General features: G+C 34.9%; 2 protein-coding genes across 3 annotated transcripts; one reads left to right on the top strand and one right to left on the bottom strand.

The window, feature by feature from the left end:
• The first annotated feature begins 240 nt into the window (after positions 1-240).
• LOC120088166 (phytoene synthase 2, chloroplastic-like) lies at positions 241-2,929 on the top strand. 2 transcript variants are annotated; one of them, XM_039045277.2, is made up of 4 exons: positions 241-833; positions 1,094-1,266; positions 1,365-1,600; positions 2,285-2,929. In XM_039045277.2, the coding sequence occupies exons 1-4, from the start codon at positions 461-463 to the stop codon at positions 2,640-2,642; spliced, it is 1,140 nt and encodes a 379-aa protein (XP_038901205.2). In that variant the 5' UTR covers positions 241-460; the 3' UTR covers positions 2,643-2,929. The 2 variants fall into 2 exon arrangements, with proteins under 2 accessions (XP_038901205.2, XP_090161912.1); XM_090305786.1 differs by having other exon boundaries at positions 313-833; positions 1,104-1,266.
• Positions 2,930-3,090: 161 nt separating this feature from the next.
• LOC120088167 (serine/threonine-protein phosphatase PP2A-2 catalytic subunit) lies at positions 3,091-10,338 on the bottom strand. The gene is made up of 11 exons (XM_039045278.2): positions 9,900-10,338; positions 8,365-8,421; positions 6,457-6,540; positions 5,859-5,930; positions 5,180-5,251; positions 4,943-4,983; positions 4,447-4,513; positions 4,127-4,318; positions 3,944-4,033; positions 3,749-3,856; positions 3,091-3,604 (listed from the first exon to the last, which is right to left on the bottom strand). Exons 1-11 carry the CDS (start codon positions 9,984-9,986, stop codon positions 3,539-3,541), a joined length of 936 nt encoding a protein of 311 aa, XP_038901206.1. The 5' UTR covers positions 9,987-10,338; the 3' UTR covers positions 3,091-3,538.
• Between the last annotated feature and the right edge of the window lie 1,823 nt (positions 10,339-12,161).

Below are 12,161 nucleotides of genomic sequence, written 5' to 3'. Positions count from 1 at the left end.
AAAAATTGAATAAAAAAAAATGGGAGTATGAAATTAAGTGTAGTCTGGTCTCTAACTAATGTAATTGGCATCGGAATCAAATATTCATATTAGTTAGTTTGAAGTTTTTATGGATTGAGTTTTGAAAAACAGGTACAAAAAGTTGGAAAAGTGAATACAAATAAGAGTTTTGAGTTTGTGAAGGGTATCAATATGGATGAAGATTCTAAAATAAAGTCCCAAAAACAAGACAAATTTATTGGACTTCAAACCACTGTCTGTTTATTCTAGACAAGGCATTTTCTTTGGGTTTGTCCTATCTTTCCTAACTTTACTGAAGGAAAAAAGATATACCTAAAATTCCCAATGGCAATCCTACTCTGATAAATGCCATTGAACACCATTGGAATATACCAAAGGAGTTATAAGTCTCTTGAATCCCAAAATCTCATTTTGGGGGTTTTATCAGAAGTTTTACAAAATGAATTCTTGTATTTGTATCACACCAAAGCCTCTCACATTCATTGGAGAATGCAAAGGGAAAGTATTTCCAAAACAATTCACAGTTATAATGAGCAAAGGTGGGGTAATTGCAGCTCCCAAAAGCTCTCAGACATTAAAGTTTCCAACTTTATCAAAACAAGGCATTCCTCTGGCTGATTTGAACGTCGATGAGATCGTGGAAAGACAATCTCAGTCCAACCATTTCTTGAAGAAGATGCAATTTCACCCTTCATTTCTTGAAGAAGCTTATGAGAGTTGCAGGAAAATCTGTGCAGAATATGCCAAGACTTTCTATTTGGGAACTCTGCTCATGACAAAGGAGCGACAGAGAGCAATATGGGCAATATATGGTAAGACCAAAAGAAAATCACTCCTCAGATTACGTTTTTGAAGAGAACCCATTTCAGAAAACGCATGAACGAGAAGAGTTTTGGTCATTTCCAAATCAAAATCTTTGGAAATGTAATATTTTTTGGTTTTTTTAGAATCAGCTGCAAATATAGCAATCAGATCTAAAGTATGAACAAATATAACAGATATTAATTTCAGCTGTCGGTCGTTGAAGGAGTCTAGTTATCTGCTATATTTGCAATTAACATGAATTTTATAGTTTGGTGTAGGAGAACAGATGAACTTGTGGATGGCCCCAACGCTGTGTATATGAATCCAAAAGTTCTTGATCGATGGGAAGAACGTTTGGAAGACATATTTGAAGGGTGTCCGTATGATTTGCTGGATGCTGCTTTGAGTCACACAGTGTCGAAATTTCCCATAGACATGAAGGTGCTGAGTGGAGAGAAGTTTCTTTTTAGTTTTTCTTTTGTGTTATTGGTGGTTTGGGATTATAATTGTTGTTATGTTCTTTGTTTTTCTGAAAGCAGCCATTCAGGGACATGATTGAAGGGATGAGAATGGATACTAAAAAGTTTAGATATGAGAATTTTGAAGAGCTGTATTTGTATTGTTATTATGTGGCTGGAACTGTGGGACTAATGAGCGTACCTGTTATGGGAATTGCACCTGATTCTTCACTTCCTACTCAGACTATCTACAGCGCTGCTATCCATTTGGGAATTGGAAATCAACTTACCAACATTCTAAGAGATGTAGGAGAGGAGTAAGCTCTCTCTCCCTCTCTTACGCTCTCTTCGTTATGTAGTTTAAATAGATTTTTGCAAGGATGACTCGATACTAGCGATTTTAATGCATAATAATCCAATTCTAGAAAATGAATAAAAACTAACTTTTTAGTTAGAGCACACCACCACCGTCTAAAATGCATTATTGTGTTAGCCTGTTAGGTATGTCTCACCTATCGGAAATGGTCAAAGCACTAACTTGATTTCCATTTTCAATCAATGGTTGGCCGACCGTTGAATTGAATATTGCATTAGGGTTCCAATTATTTTGCGATGAGAGAAAAATCCTAACGCGACATTGGTCTATGCTGTTAGCAAAAAGGTTAGTTTTCATTCGTTTTTTAGATTCGGTCATTATGCATTAACGCCTCCATAAATAGGTCATTTGTACAAAAACCTCAATGACCAAATACGATGTTACACTTTGAAACTACTCCTATTTATGTTATTTACAATTTCGGTCATAGAGTTTAGAGGAGTGCATCATACGTAAACTTATTCGATATTTTTCTAACAATGAACTTTCCCTTTGTGGACGTAGCTAACATACCGTTAATGAACCACGGTATCAATTTCTCTACTGTTTACATTTTTTATATACTTTTATGGTCAACTTCATAACAGTTTATGCATCTTAATGCTGCTTTTTGAACTTGTTTCAGTGCTACAAGAGGCAGGGTATATCTTCCTCAGGATGAGCTTGCACAGTTCGGGTTATGCGATGACGATATATTGACAATGAGAGTGACGAATAAGTGGAGAGAATTCATTAAAGAACAGATCAAAAGGGCGAGGTTTTATTTTAAACTAGCAGAAAAGGGAGCTTCTCAGCTTGACAAGGCCAGCCGTTGGCCAGTATGGTCATCCTTGATGCTGTACAGAAAAATATTGGAAGCAATTGAAGAAAACGATTACAACAACTTCACAAAGCGAGCTTATGTAAGGAGATCCAAGAAACTTCTCACACTGCCTCATGCTTACACCAAAGCTATTTCGGCACCCAGTCTAGTCTTCCATTGACTACAGAACCAACTTTGGATCGCGTTGCTGTTTCCAAGGATCAAGAACCGACGAAGTGAGGCTATTCCAATATCCTCAGTTTCTTCTTTTTTTTCATAGGAAACGACCTCATCCAAAGAGATTGCAGAAGATATCTTCAGATGGTTATTCTGAGAAAATTTAGGTTCAAATACTTAAAAGGGTCCAAATTTCTCCTATTGGTTACTTGCACAAACTTGGCTTGCTTTAAAGAACAGATGCATTAATTCAAAGTCTGGAGTAAAAAAAACATCAATTTGTCGCTAAAAGATTGCAGCCACAGGTTGACGACACTCAACATATACAGTGCTTCTAATTGAGTAATTGGACCTGATAATTGCTTGTTCATTGAATATAAACCAAGCTGTTTGCTTGTTATAAATAATAATGATTAAAAGCTATCGGGAGGAGTGCACGGTAACAGAGGAAATTATGGGAAAGAATAATAAAGACACTCATTAAAGGAAATTAAACTGATGGTCCATCTGTAAACCCCCAAAAAGAAAACTAAAACAAAGCATCCTACAAAATAGTTAACAGAAAAAGCAGAGAGAACCCGTGAACCAGAGGAAAGGAAAATTACATTGAAACAAGTTACTAAAAAAAAGAAAAGAAAAGAAAAAGAAAGAGAGAGAGAGATGCAATACATTGTGTCTGGAGATGTTACATATGCAGTTAATGAGTCGCCAGCCCTATAGCTTCCTTCAGCAAAACCTTGAGATTTGCAAGGATGCACTCTCCCCCCTCCTGAAGCAACCTGCCGCAATTTACACGCTTTCCCCCCCTCCAGGGAAACTGAAATTCTCCAATGTAGAAACAGCCAAAACATATACTTGGAAATTGTTGCTGCTAGAAAAAGTCAACCGACAATAGCCACATCATAAGAAGTAGTCGGGAGTTCTTCGAGTAACATCTGGTTCTCCCCTCCTTGGAGCTGGTTCAAACTGCAGAAGCAAAGAATTTTCACACATACAAGGAAAACGCAAACATAAGATATGAATGAAGTAATGGCCTGAGCTGTTCCTCCCTTCCGGAGGGAGGGAGGGGGGGTTGTTTTGTGTGTGTGTGTGTGTGTTAAGGGAGGTAACCTGAATGAAAGTGTGCGCCTTGCAGTCATCAACTTCCAGAATTGATGCCATATTTCCACAGCGATAGCAATAATTAGGTGCACTAAATATAGTCACAACTTTTTGTTCCTGTTATAAGCAATTCATAATTTCTAGGTTACCCATCCCATCAAAACAAAAGATCAGTGCAAACATCAAAGGGAAGAAGCTTCTTACATGACTCCAGTTATATCCTTCCATCACTAGCTGATGAGCTCTCGCAATCAACTTCAAATTATTACTATGGTTAAACTGCTCAGATATATCCTGGAGAAACAACAAAAAGAGCTCATAATACTCCTCGGTGAAAAATATGAAGGGTTAGATGCTACTAAATGGTGGTTTGCCTACGCAAATTACCTGACCAAAGGTATATCCAGCACCTCTGGGAGAAATTCCCCACCCACATCGATCATCTGGGTCAGACCATAAGAGATCGCACATGGGACCTTCATGAGGAACTTCTTGAACACGATCAAAATTCCGAATATTGTCAAGGGTTTCAATGGATGGAGATAAACCACCATGCAGACAGAATATTTCTGATTCGACCTATATAGTTCACAGAAATAAGCATCAGATCAATTTCAGAAACAAAAATTGACAATCATAATGTTGCAAGGAGGAACTGAAGAACCCCACAACGTAAGTATACATAATGATGTTTGAATTATACTGACCAGTGCTGTCAGCGGAAAATAGTCAAACAGATCAGTAAAAATCTTCCAAACATTAGCATTGCCGTACCTGCAAATGAGATTAAGATAATAAAACTTACAGGACAAACTTGGGTTGCATTTTCAAAGTATTCTTCATACTTCATGTCAATGCGATACAGTCTTGGTTCAAAAAAAAAAAGAAAAAAGGGGTACCGCTCCCTAGAGCATTACATACATAACTTCCATCTTCCAATAAATAACTCAACTTCAAAGATAAACAACTAGTAAATAAATATTTTCAAGATTAGATATTTGAAGGAACATGTCAAAATGCATCGAAACAACCATTTTATTCAAACTGAATAAGCACCAAAGAAAAAAGGTGCATCACAGAGTAGTACTAAATAAAAGCAACGGAGAAAGCAAAAAGGATCTGAGATGACAAGATGGAGTTGAGCCATAGGAGGACGTTGAAAAATAATAATTCCTACTGAGGATAAGCCAGAAGAAAACTTACTTTCTTAAGCATTCGTCATAGAACCCATAAACTTGTGTTATCTGCATAAAGAGGACACAAACCATAATTAGAGATGACATCAGCCAAAAACATTAAAATTAAGGGTCATGGTGCCAAACAAATATTCGCTGAAATTACAACTTTAAACTAAATTGTATACATCCAAGTAGTCAAAAAAGGATAAATAAATGAACACCAGTACGTAACTAGGCAGCAATGACAATGATAAACATTTACCTGACGACTTTCATGATTTCCTCTAAGAATTGTGATGCGTTGGGGATATCGGACTTTAAGGGCCACTAAAAGCTGCAAAATGACTCATATTAGGACACAAGTTGAGTTCCTGCCCCAAAAAGCATCCTACAGCCTACTATGAAAATATGGTGGAAGGAATTGTGTATCAGTGACTTATTGGGAAAGCCCACATTAGCATTCCAGGATAGGGTCTATTAATTTCTTCGTTACTCACGGATCAATTCAAAATTTAATTTCTAATGCTCATGGATAAGGAACTGTATTCAGTCAAGTTCATGAACCTTGTAAAATAGTGACCAAGAATTTCAAATGGTTCCACAAATCTACAATCCTAGAAATAAAAAGTAGTGGCCTAGTGGGTAAGAAGTGATAGAGAAAGTATGGAAGCTATAAAAGGAGGCTTTAAACATGTTCAAGTTCAGTTATTGAAAGCCTTCGGAATCTTGTATGTTGTGAACTTGTGATGCATTGCGGTTATTCATTTTTTTTCCCTTATTCTTAGTCCTAAATCATAAATAATGCATGTTAAACCATATTCTCATTGCCTAAAACAATGGTTCAAATGTGCAGTGTCTCTAGAATTTTCAAGCCAAGCAAGTTCTGCCACATAAGATAAGCATATACGAAGTATATTTACATTAAACAAGGCCATACTTACTGTAACAGTTTCAACCGAGTAGTAGCCACGATCAACATAATCTCCCATAAACAAGTAATTCGTATCTGGACACTGCCCAACAGAAATATTTTGAAGAAATGAAGAACTGTATGATATGATATGATGTAAAAAAGAAAGAAGAGACTACTCTAAACTACTCAATCCCAACTATAGTCTATAACTTCAAGAAGGAACTCAAAATAAAATATATGCGTAATGAACATAGATATTTGACTATAGTTCAATGTTAGCTAAAAGTCATTTGCTTGATTCAAAAAATGTATGTTATTGTGTGTATTATCAAGGATATGAGACAAATATCTAGCACTACAGAAGAATGCTAAAATCTTTGCTTTTTTTTTTTTTTTTTTTTTTTTGGCTTCAATCTGAATCCATCACCTAATAACATTCGTTATCTATTTGATAATTATGCTTGAAGTTGGAGAAGCACAATGATTCAACATTAACAAGAATCAACAGTATCAGCATATCAAGAGCTTTTCTTTCACACTTGAGCTTATATTTTCCCATCCAACGCTTTAATCACTACTCATTCAGCAAAGATAACCAACAAAGTTCCTGCCAATAAATTAGATACCTTCCCTCCAATGCGAAAAAGTTCTGCAAGGTCATGAAATTGCCCGTGAATATCACCACATATTGTTACTGGACTTTTAACGGGCTGCAAAGCATAAAACCCCATAGTATTAACATGAAAAATAAGCAGCATCCATCACAACCCCATCATCAATTAATAAGATAAAGTAGATGCAAGTTCGAGAGTATGATTGTTACAAAAGTTGCAACTCCAGATAGATCCCAGATCATAAATTAACAGTTCGACTTTGATTCAGACCTATTCATTTTTAAAACCTCAGAATAGATGAGGAGGGTCATTGTTAAAATTTATAACAAGCCAGTATAACTAGAGAGAGCAAAATAAATCAGAATACTGAATAAGAAAACAAGCACGTGGAAGACAGAATATAAGAGCTACAAAACTATTGTAGGGAGAAAACCACCAATAGAAACAAATTCTTGACCTGTTTTCATAAGGGCGTATTTGGAAGTGGTTTTGAAAGAAGAATGAAGCGGGAAAGAACACTCCTATTATACAGAAGATTAATAAAAATAAAAAAAGGTACTCAATAACAAATCCCTTGATGTTTATTTCCAATTCTTCACAAGTGCTTTCAATCCAATTAGATGCACTTTTTATAAAATATTTACTTTAACAGTATTTCTAGAATTAGGTAAGTCACCAAAATAAAATCAATTAAAATTACAAAAAGTAAAATATAAAAGAAAACATGTTCATAAAATGCATTAGTGAAAGACAATGTTTGTAGAGAGGGATTAGTAAGGGAAGGAGTGAACAAAAATATTGACGTGAGAAACTGTAAATGTGAGAAAATCTAGTACAAAGTGAGTATACCAAAATTAGAAAGATAAAATGCATAGATAGAAATGTGAGTAAAACTAAATTGGTGTATATGTATATCGATGATAAGATGAAATTTCAAAATTCAAAGTTGGTGAAAGAAAATATGCATTGTGAAAAATTGAAGATAAACTTTTAAGTCTAAAGCAACTAAAAAGGCACTTCATCATTGATTCTTTCATTTAATTGATAAGATGAAATTACAGAATTGGTAAAAGAAAATATTTATTATGAAAGATGAAAGATAATTTTTTTAAGTCAGAAGCACCTAAAATGGCACTTATCAAAATTGCTTCTCTGAAATCACAATGAAGTGCTTTTAAGCTCTTACTGGAAAGTGTATCTAAGTTGTATCCAAACATTTAGTGACCCTCCCCTCTCTAAAAGTACCGCTAATCATACCTCATATCAACTAAGCTGAGTAGAAGATAGATTGCACCCAAAACAAATAGAGATGTTTTATAACTTATTGAAAGAATAATTTCATATTATTTATAACCATGTTCAGTACACATACAACCAAACCACAGGAAATGAGGCCACAACAAGACACTTTGCATAAATAAAACCTTGAAATGTATTTAGAAGTATGAAATATGATATAAACTTCAAGTAAAATATAAAACTAATATGAACATTTTATTAGTTCAAGAGAAGGTAAAAAGATTATTCCAATGTATATAAACTAGACTACGAGAAAATCATATAAGCAGAATCATACATATAACAAGAAAGAGAACATCATGTTACAGGGTTTTGAATTTCAAATGTTCAAGAAAAGGGAAAATAATTTTAAAAATTAAATCTAGCACGCACAACATTACCAGAGAGATGCACGTAAAAAATTTCACCTATGTCATGCAGATATCTAAATTAAGATTGCTTCAAAATGATAGTCATCTTAATTTAAAATTATACATATGGTACCTATGCAGGATTACAAAAATCCAAACTAGTAACATAAATGCATGTTGTTAAAATGGAGAAAAAAAAAACGCTAAGCAACCATCAATAAATTATAAATCCAGATAAAAGATCAATAACAAGAAACAAAATAAAACATACCTGTACATTGCTCTCGTCCATTAATATCTCCTTAGCTTTCTCACACAATACTCTTACCTGCAGTAGAGATAATAAACACCCCATAAGTTGAGATCCTTGAAATAAAAAATATGATCTTCAAGTATTGACACTAAGATACGTTTGGCCTATCCTGATGTCAAATAAAATAGAAAATACTTTGGCACCCACAACCACAGGTTGATTTCATACCAAAAAATATATATATAATATAAACCATAGTCAGAGAAGGATCAATTAACAATATAGAGTATATCTTCAACAGGCAATCATTTATAGAGAAAAGAAAACTTAGAAAATGCAGACTGGATGAGAGGAAAACAATATTCATCTGAAAATAAGAATAACTGCAGAACCAACATCATTTTATAAGGGGTCAGAATATAACATTCCCCACCTGGCTAAAATGGACTGGATCTCACGATTAGTAGACATATTCATAAAACTAATAACAGCTCCAAATTTCATAGACAAAAAGAAAACACAACACCTCCACTCAAAGTCATTGACTATGCTTGTATCACTGATACTGTATAATTGATCTGACCGCAACCCTTTTTTTCTTCTAATGGTTCACGGATGATATTATTCGAATTCACCATTGCTGATTACAAACTCAAAGATTCTCCCATCTTGATCTAAATTAGCTTGAAGAGGACCACAATTTATAAATTCACATCTAGCGCAAAACGTAACTTTTAGAATGTACTCGGCAGCTTTCCACAAACAGAAATAGCTAGCTAAATACCATAACTTCAATAACTGGTGTTGCTCAGGTTTCTCGCTGATGTCTATATGAAGAAAGAAGTATACTATAGTTAGTCAGAAAGTCCACTGCATGAAAAGTGGAACTCTGGTCAATTTACATCAATGCTCGCTCCCACTTCTAAACAGGAAGCAGTAAATTTACAGCTGCATATTATACTTCCTAGAAAACCTGTGGAGATGAATGCGTGCAACATCATTACTCAATTTACATAGTTAGAGGTCAAGGAATCGATGGGCCACTCCCTTGATTCCACGATCAAATGCCACAGACACACACCGTTGTGATAAATGGGGAGTATCTGAACTCTTTTTGCCAAAACCAAGAGAGACACGCTCTTAGCGTATCTTATCACGGCAAAGAGAACCAACTGGGAAAACATTCTCGGAGTGAGATAGTGTCGTAAGTTAAATTTTAAAAGGCCAACTGCAGTGGCATCACAATAAGGGATCTATTTCACATTAGCGCAAATCTTTCTCGAATAACCATATTTCTAAAAGTCCAACCGCGAGATCTACCTTGAAGATGCTTCCAATGTAGCCAACCAAACCCACCATCGTACCACGAGCCCAAAAACTCAGAAACACGCGAGTACCTCAATCCAAGTTCTGCAACCCTAACGGATCAGGCTGGATCCATCACATTGCTTTTAAACCATCCGAAAACCCCCGAGGATAAGCAAACAACCTCTAGAATCTAAGATATAACAAGAAGAAAGAAGGGAAAATGCGAGGAAAAAAAAAGTGGATACCTCCTGCTCGTTCAAGGGCTTGCACTGCATGAGCTGGGAAATCTGCTCGTCCAGATTTCCATGGGAGTTTGAAGATACGGAATCCATGATTTCCCCTGCGTGCGTTTCGGTGGTTCTTCACTCCAACAGCGAAGCCAATTACAGATCAAGATCCCGCCGATTCGGTGGTGCTCTCCTCAAGTTCATAGGATTTCGTGAGCCGTAAAAGATCCGTCGGAAAACCCTAGAAAAGGACTCCGTCTTCTTCTTCCCCGTCCTCTTCCTCTAATTACTAAAAAGAAAAAGATGGAAAAATCAAAGTTAAATTTCGCTCTGTCCCCTTCTCTCTCTCTCTTTTTTTCTTTTGAGAAATTGAAATATTGAAATATTAGAAAGGAAAGAAACTCCTATGAGTTATGTCATTTTGTTCGAAAGCCGAGCAAAATTTTCCCCACTCTCATGCATTGCGCGTTATGTACACGTGCTGACTGTCTGATTTATAGACTGGACACGTGGCGGTGCAGTGGGAGTGAGTGAAGAGTGGAAGGGAAAGCGCGTGAGAGAGGGTTGTCCGTTTATAGTTTCAAATGTTTTTTAAGATTGTGGACGTGAATAGGCGACCGTGATTGAAACGGGGACAATCGGAGATATCTCAACGATTATCGTTGTTCCTCAACCTATAGAGCAAATAGTTGATTATTATGATTCTAAATTATAATAGTATGATTATAATAATTTATATTTTGGCGTAGAATATTTTAGATTAGATCAAAATTATATATGTTTGGGTTTTAGATTATTTTAATTTGAGAAAGAAGTTGTTAAAACAAAGAATAAAAAAAGTGATGAATATAAAAGAGTAAAAATTGTAGTAAATAATAAATATTATAACAAACAGATATTTTGAAGTAATATTGACGGTAGCTAACTGGAGGTTTTGAAATAGTATTTACGGTAGTAAGAGGTGATTATTATAGTTTTAAGATAGTCCTTGCCTCACAATTTTTCAATATAACAATTACGAGGTTGGAGATGAATTGGTCTTTATGAAGAAGATCGTGTCGATTATCATTGAGATGAGCTCATTTTAGCGTTATTGATTTTCTTTTTTTTACAATATGCGGAATGGGAAAATAGATCATTTGATTTTGAGGTTATAAATACAAATACTGTATTAATTAAGTTATGCTCATTTTGACTATTATTCAAATTAATTATTTGAACAATGGCTTGTAAATATAATATTTTCAATTATTTTACTTTACAAATTGATATCAATAATCTTATTATTTCAAAATGGTCATAAAATGTTAACTTTAATCCCTAAATTTAGGTATTTTAGAACAATAAGGAGTAAGGGGTTTCATACCATAGACCTCTTTATCATTAACAGATGAGTTGTGCTCGCTTTAGTGATTCCTTAATTTATTTTTTGAAGTTGTTTAAATTTATTCATATAAACATATACAAATCGTTAGCCTATAAATTTAACGATGGCAACTTGAAATATTGCTTTGAAATAACATTCAAACTGTGTTAGTCAAATTTAAAAATTAAAATGGTTGACCAGATTAACGGTAGATTTTAAAGTTTCATTTAAAAAATTAGCTGAAAATTTTTAAAATTGTAAAAATAGCAAAACGATTTTCTTAAATACAAAATACAAATTAACAAACACCTAAACTACCCTTACACGCTCAAATTGATAAAAACCCAAAGTCATCGACTACAACAAATCCAAAAGAAATGAATACATGGTATTGAGAAGTATTTTAGACCGATTCAAAATAAAGATAAAATCTCCACCAAACCTCAAATCAAATCAACGGTTGATTTAATCGAAGCCAACTTGTATCACAAAAACTGAGAGTTTAATAAAAAACACAAAACAACCCCATGCTCACCTAAACACTGTTGGTCGGTTCCTCCGGTGACCACACGGTGGCAAAGCTTGCGATCAGCGACTTCGTTTACAGGTGAGACTTCGCATAAAAGAGATGATGAAAGAGAATAAATGAGAGAGAGAGGAAGATCCATGGCATGCGTTAGCGTTCGTGTGGTAGAAGGCTGGAGGTCTTTACGACGTCCTTTGTGTAGTAGAAGCTCGACTTCATGCGAATGAGGAGAAAAACATTGGGGTTGGGGGAGGGCAGTGCTGGTAGCATAAGAGTTAGGTTTACTTTTGTTTTTCTCTTTTTCTTTTTTTTTTATTTTTTGTTGTTATTTTAAATTTTAACTCACAAAACGCACGCACGCACACCCATGCACTCCCTTCACCTAAAT

This window comes from Benincasa hispida, chromosome 10, assembly GCF_027475165.1.
Source record: "Benincasa hispida cultivar pf3 chromosome 10, pf3_genome.v1.1, whole genome shotgun sequence".
Taxonomy (NCBI): Eukaryota; Viridiplantae; Streptophyta; class Magnoliopsida; order Cucurbitales; family Cucurbitaceae; genus Benincasa; species Benincasa hispida.
Note: the sequence above shows the minus strand (reverse complement) of the source record. Positions and strands in the feature narration are given on the sequence as shown.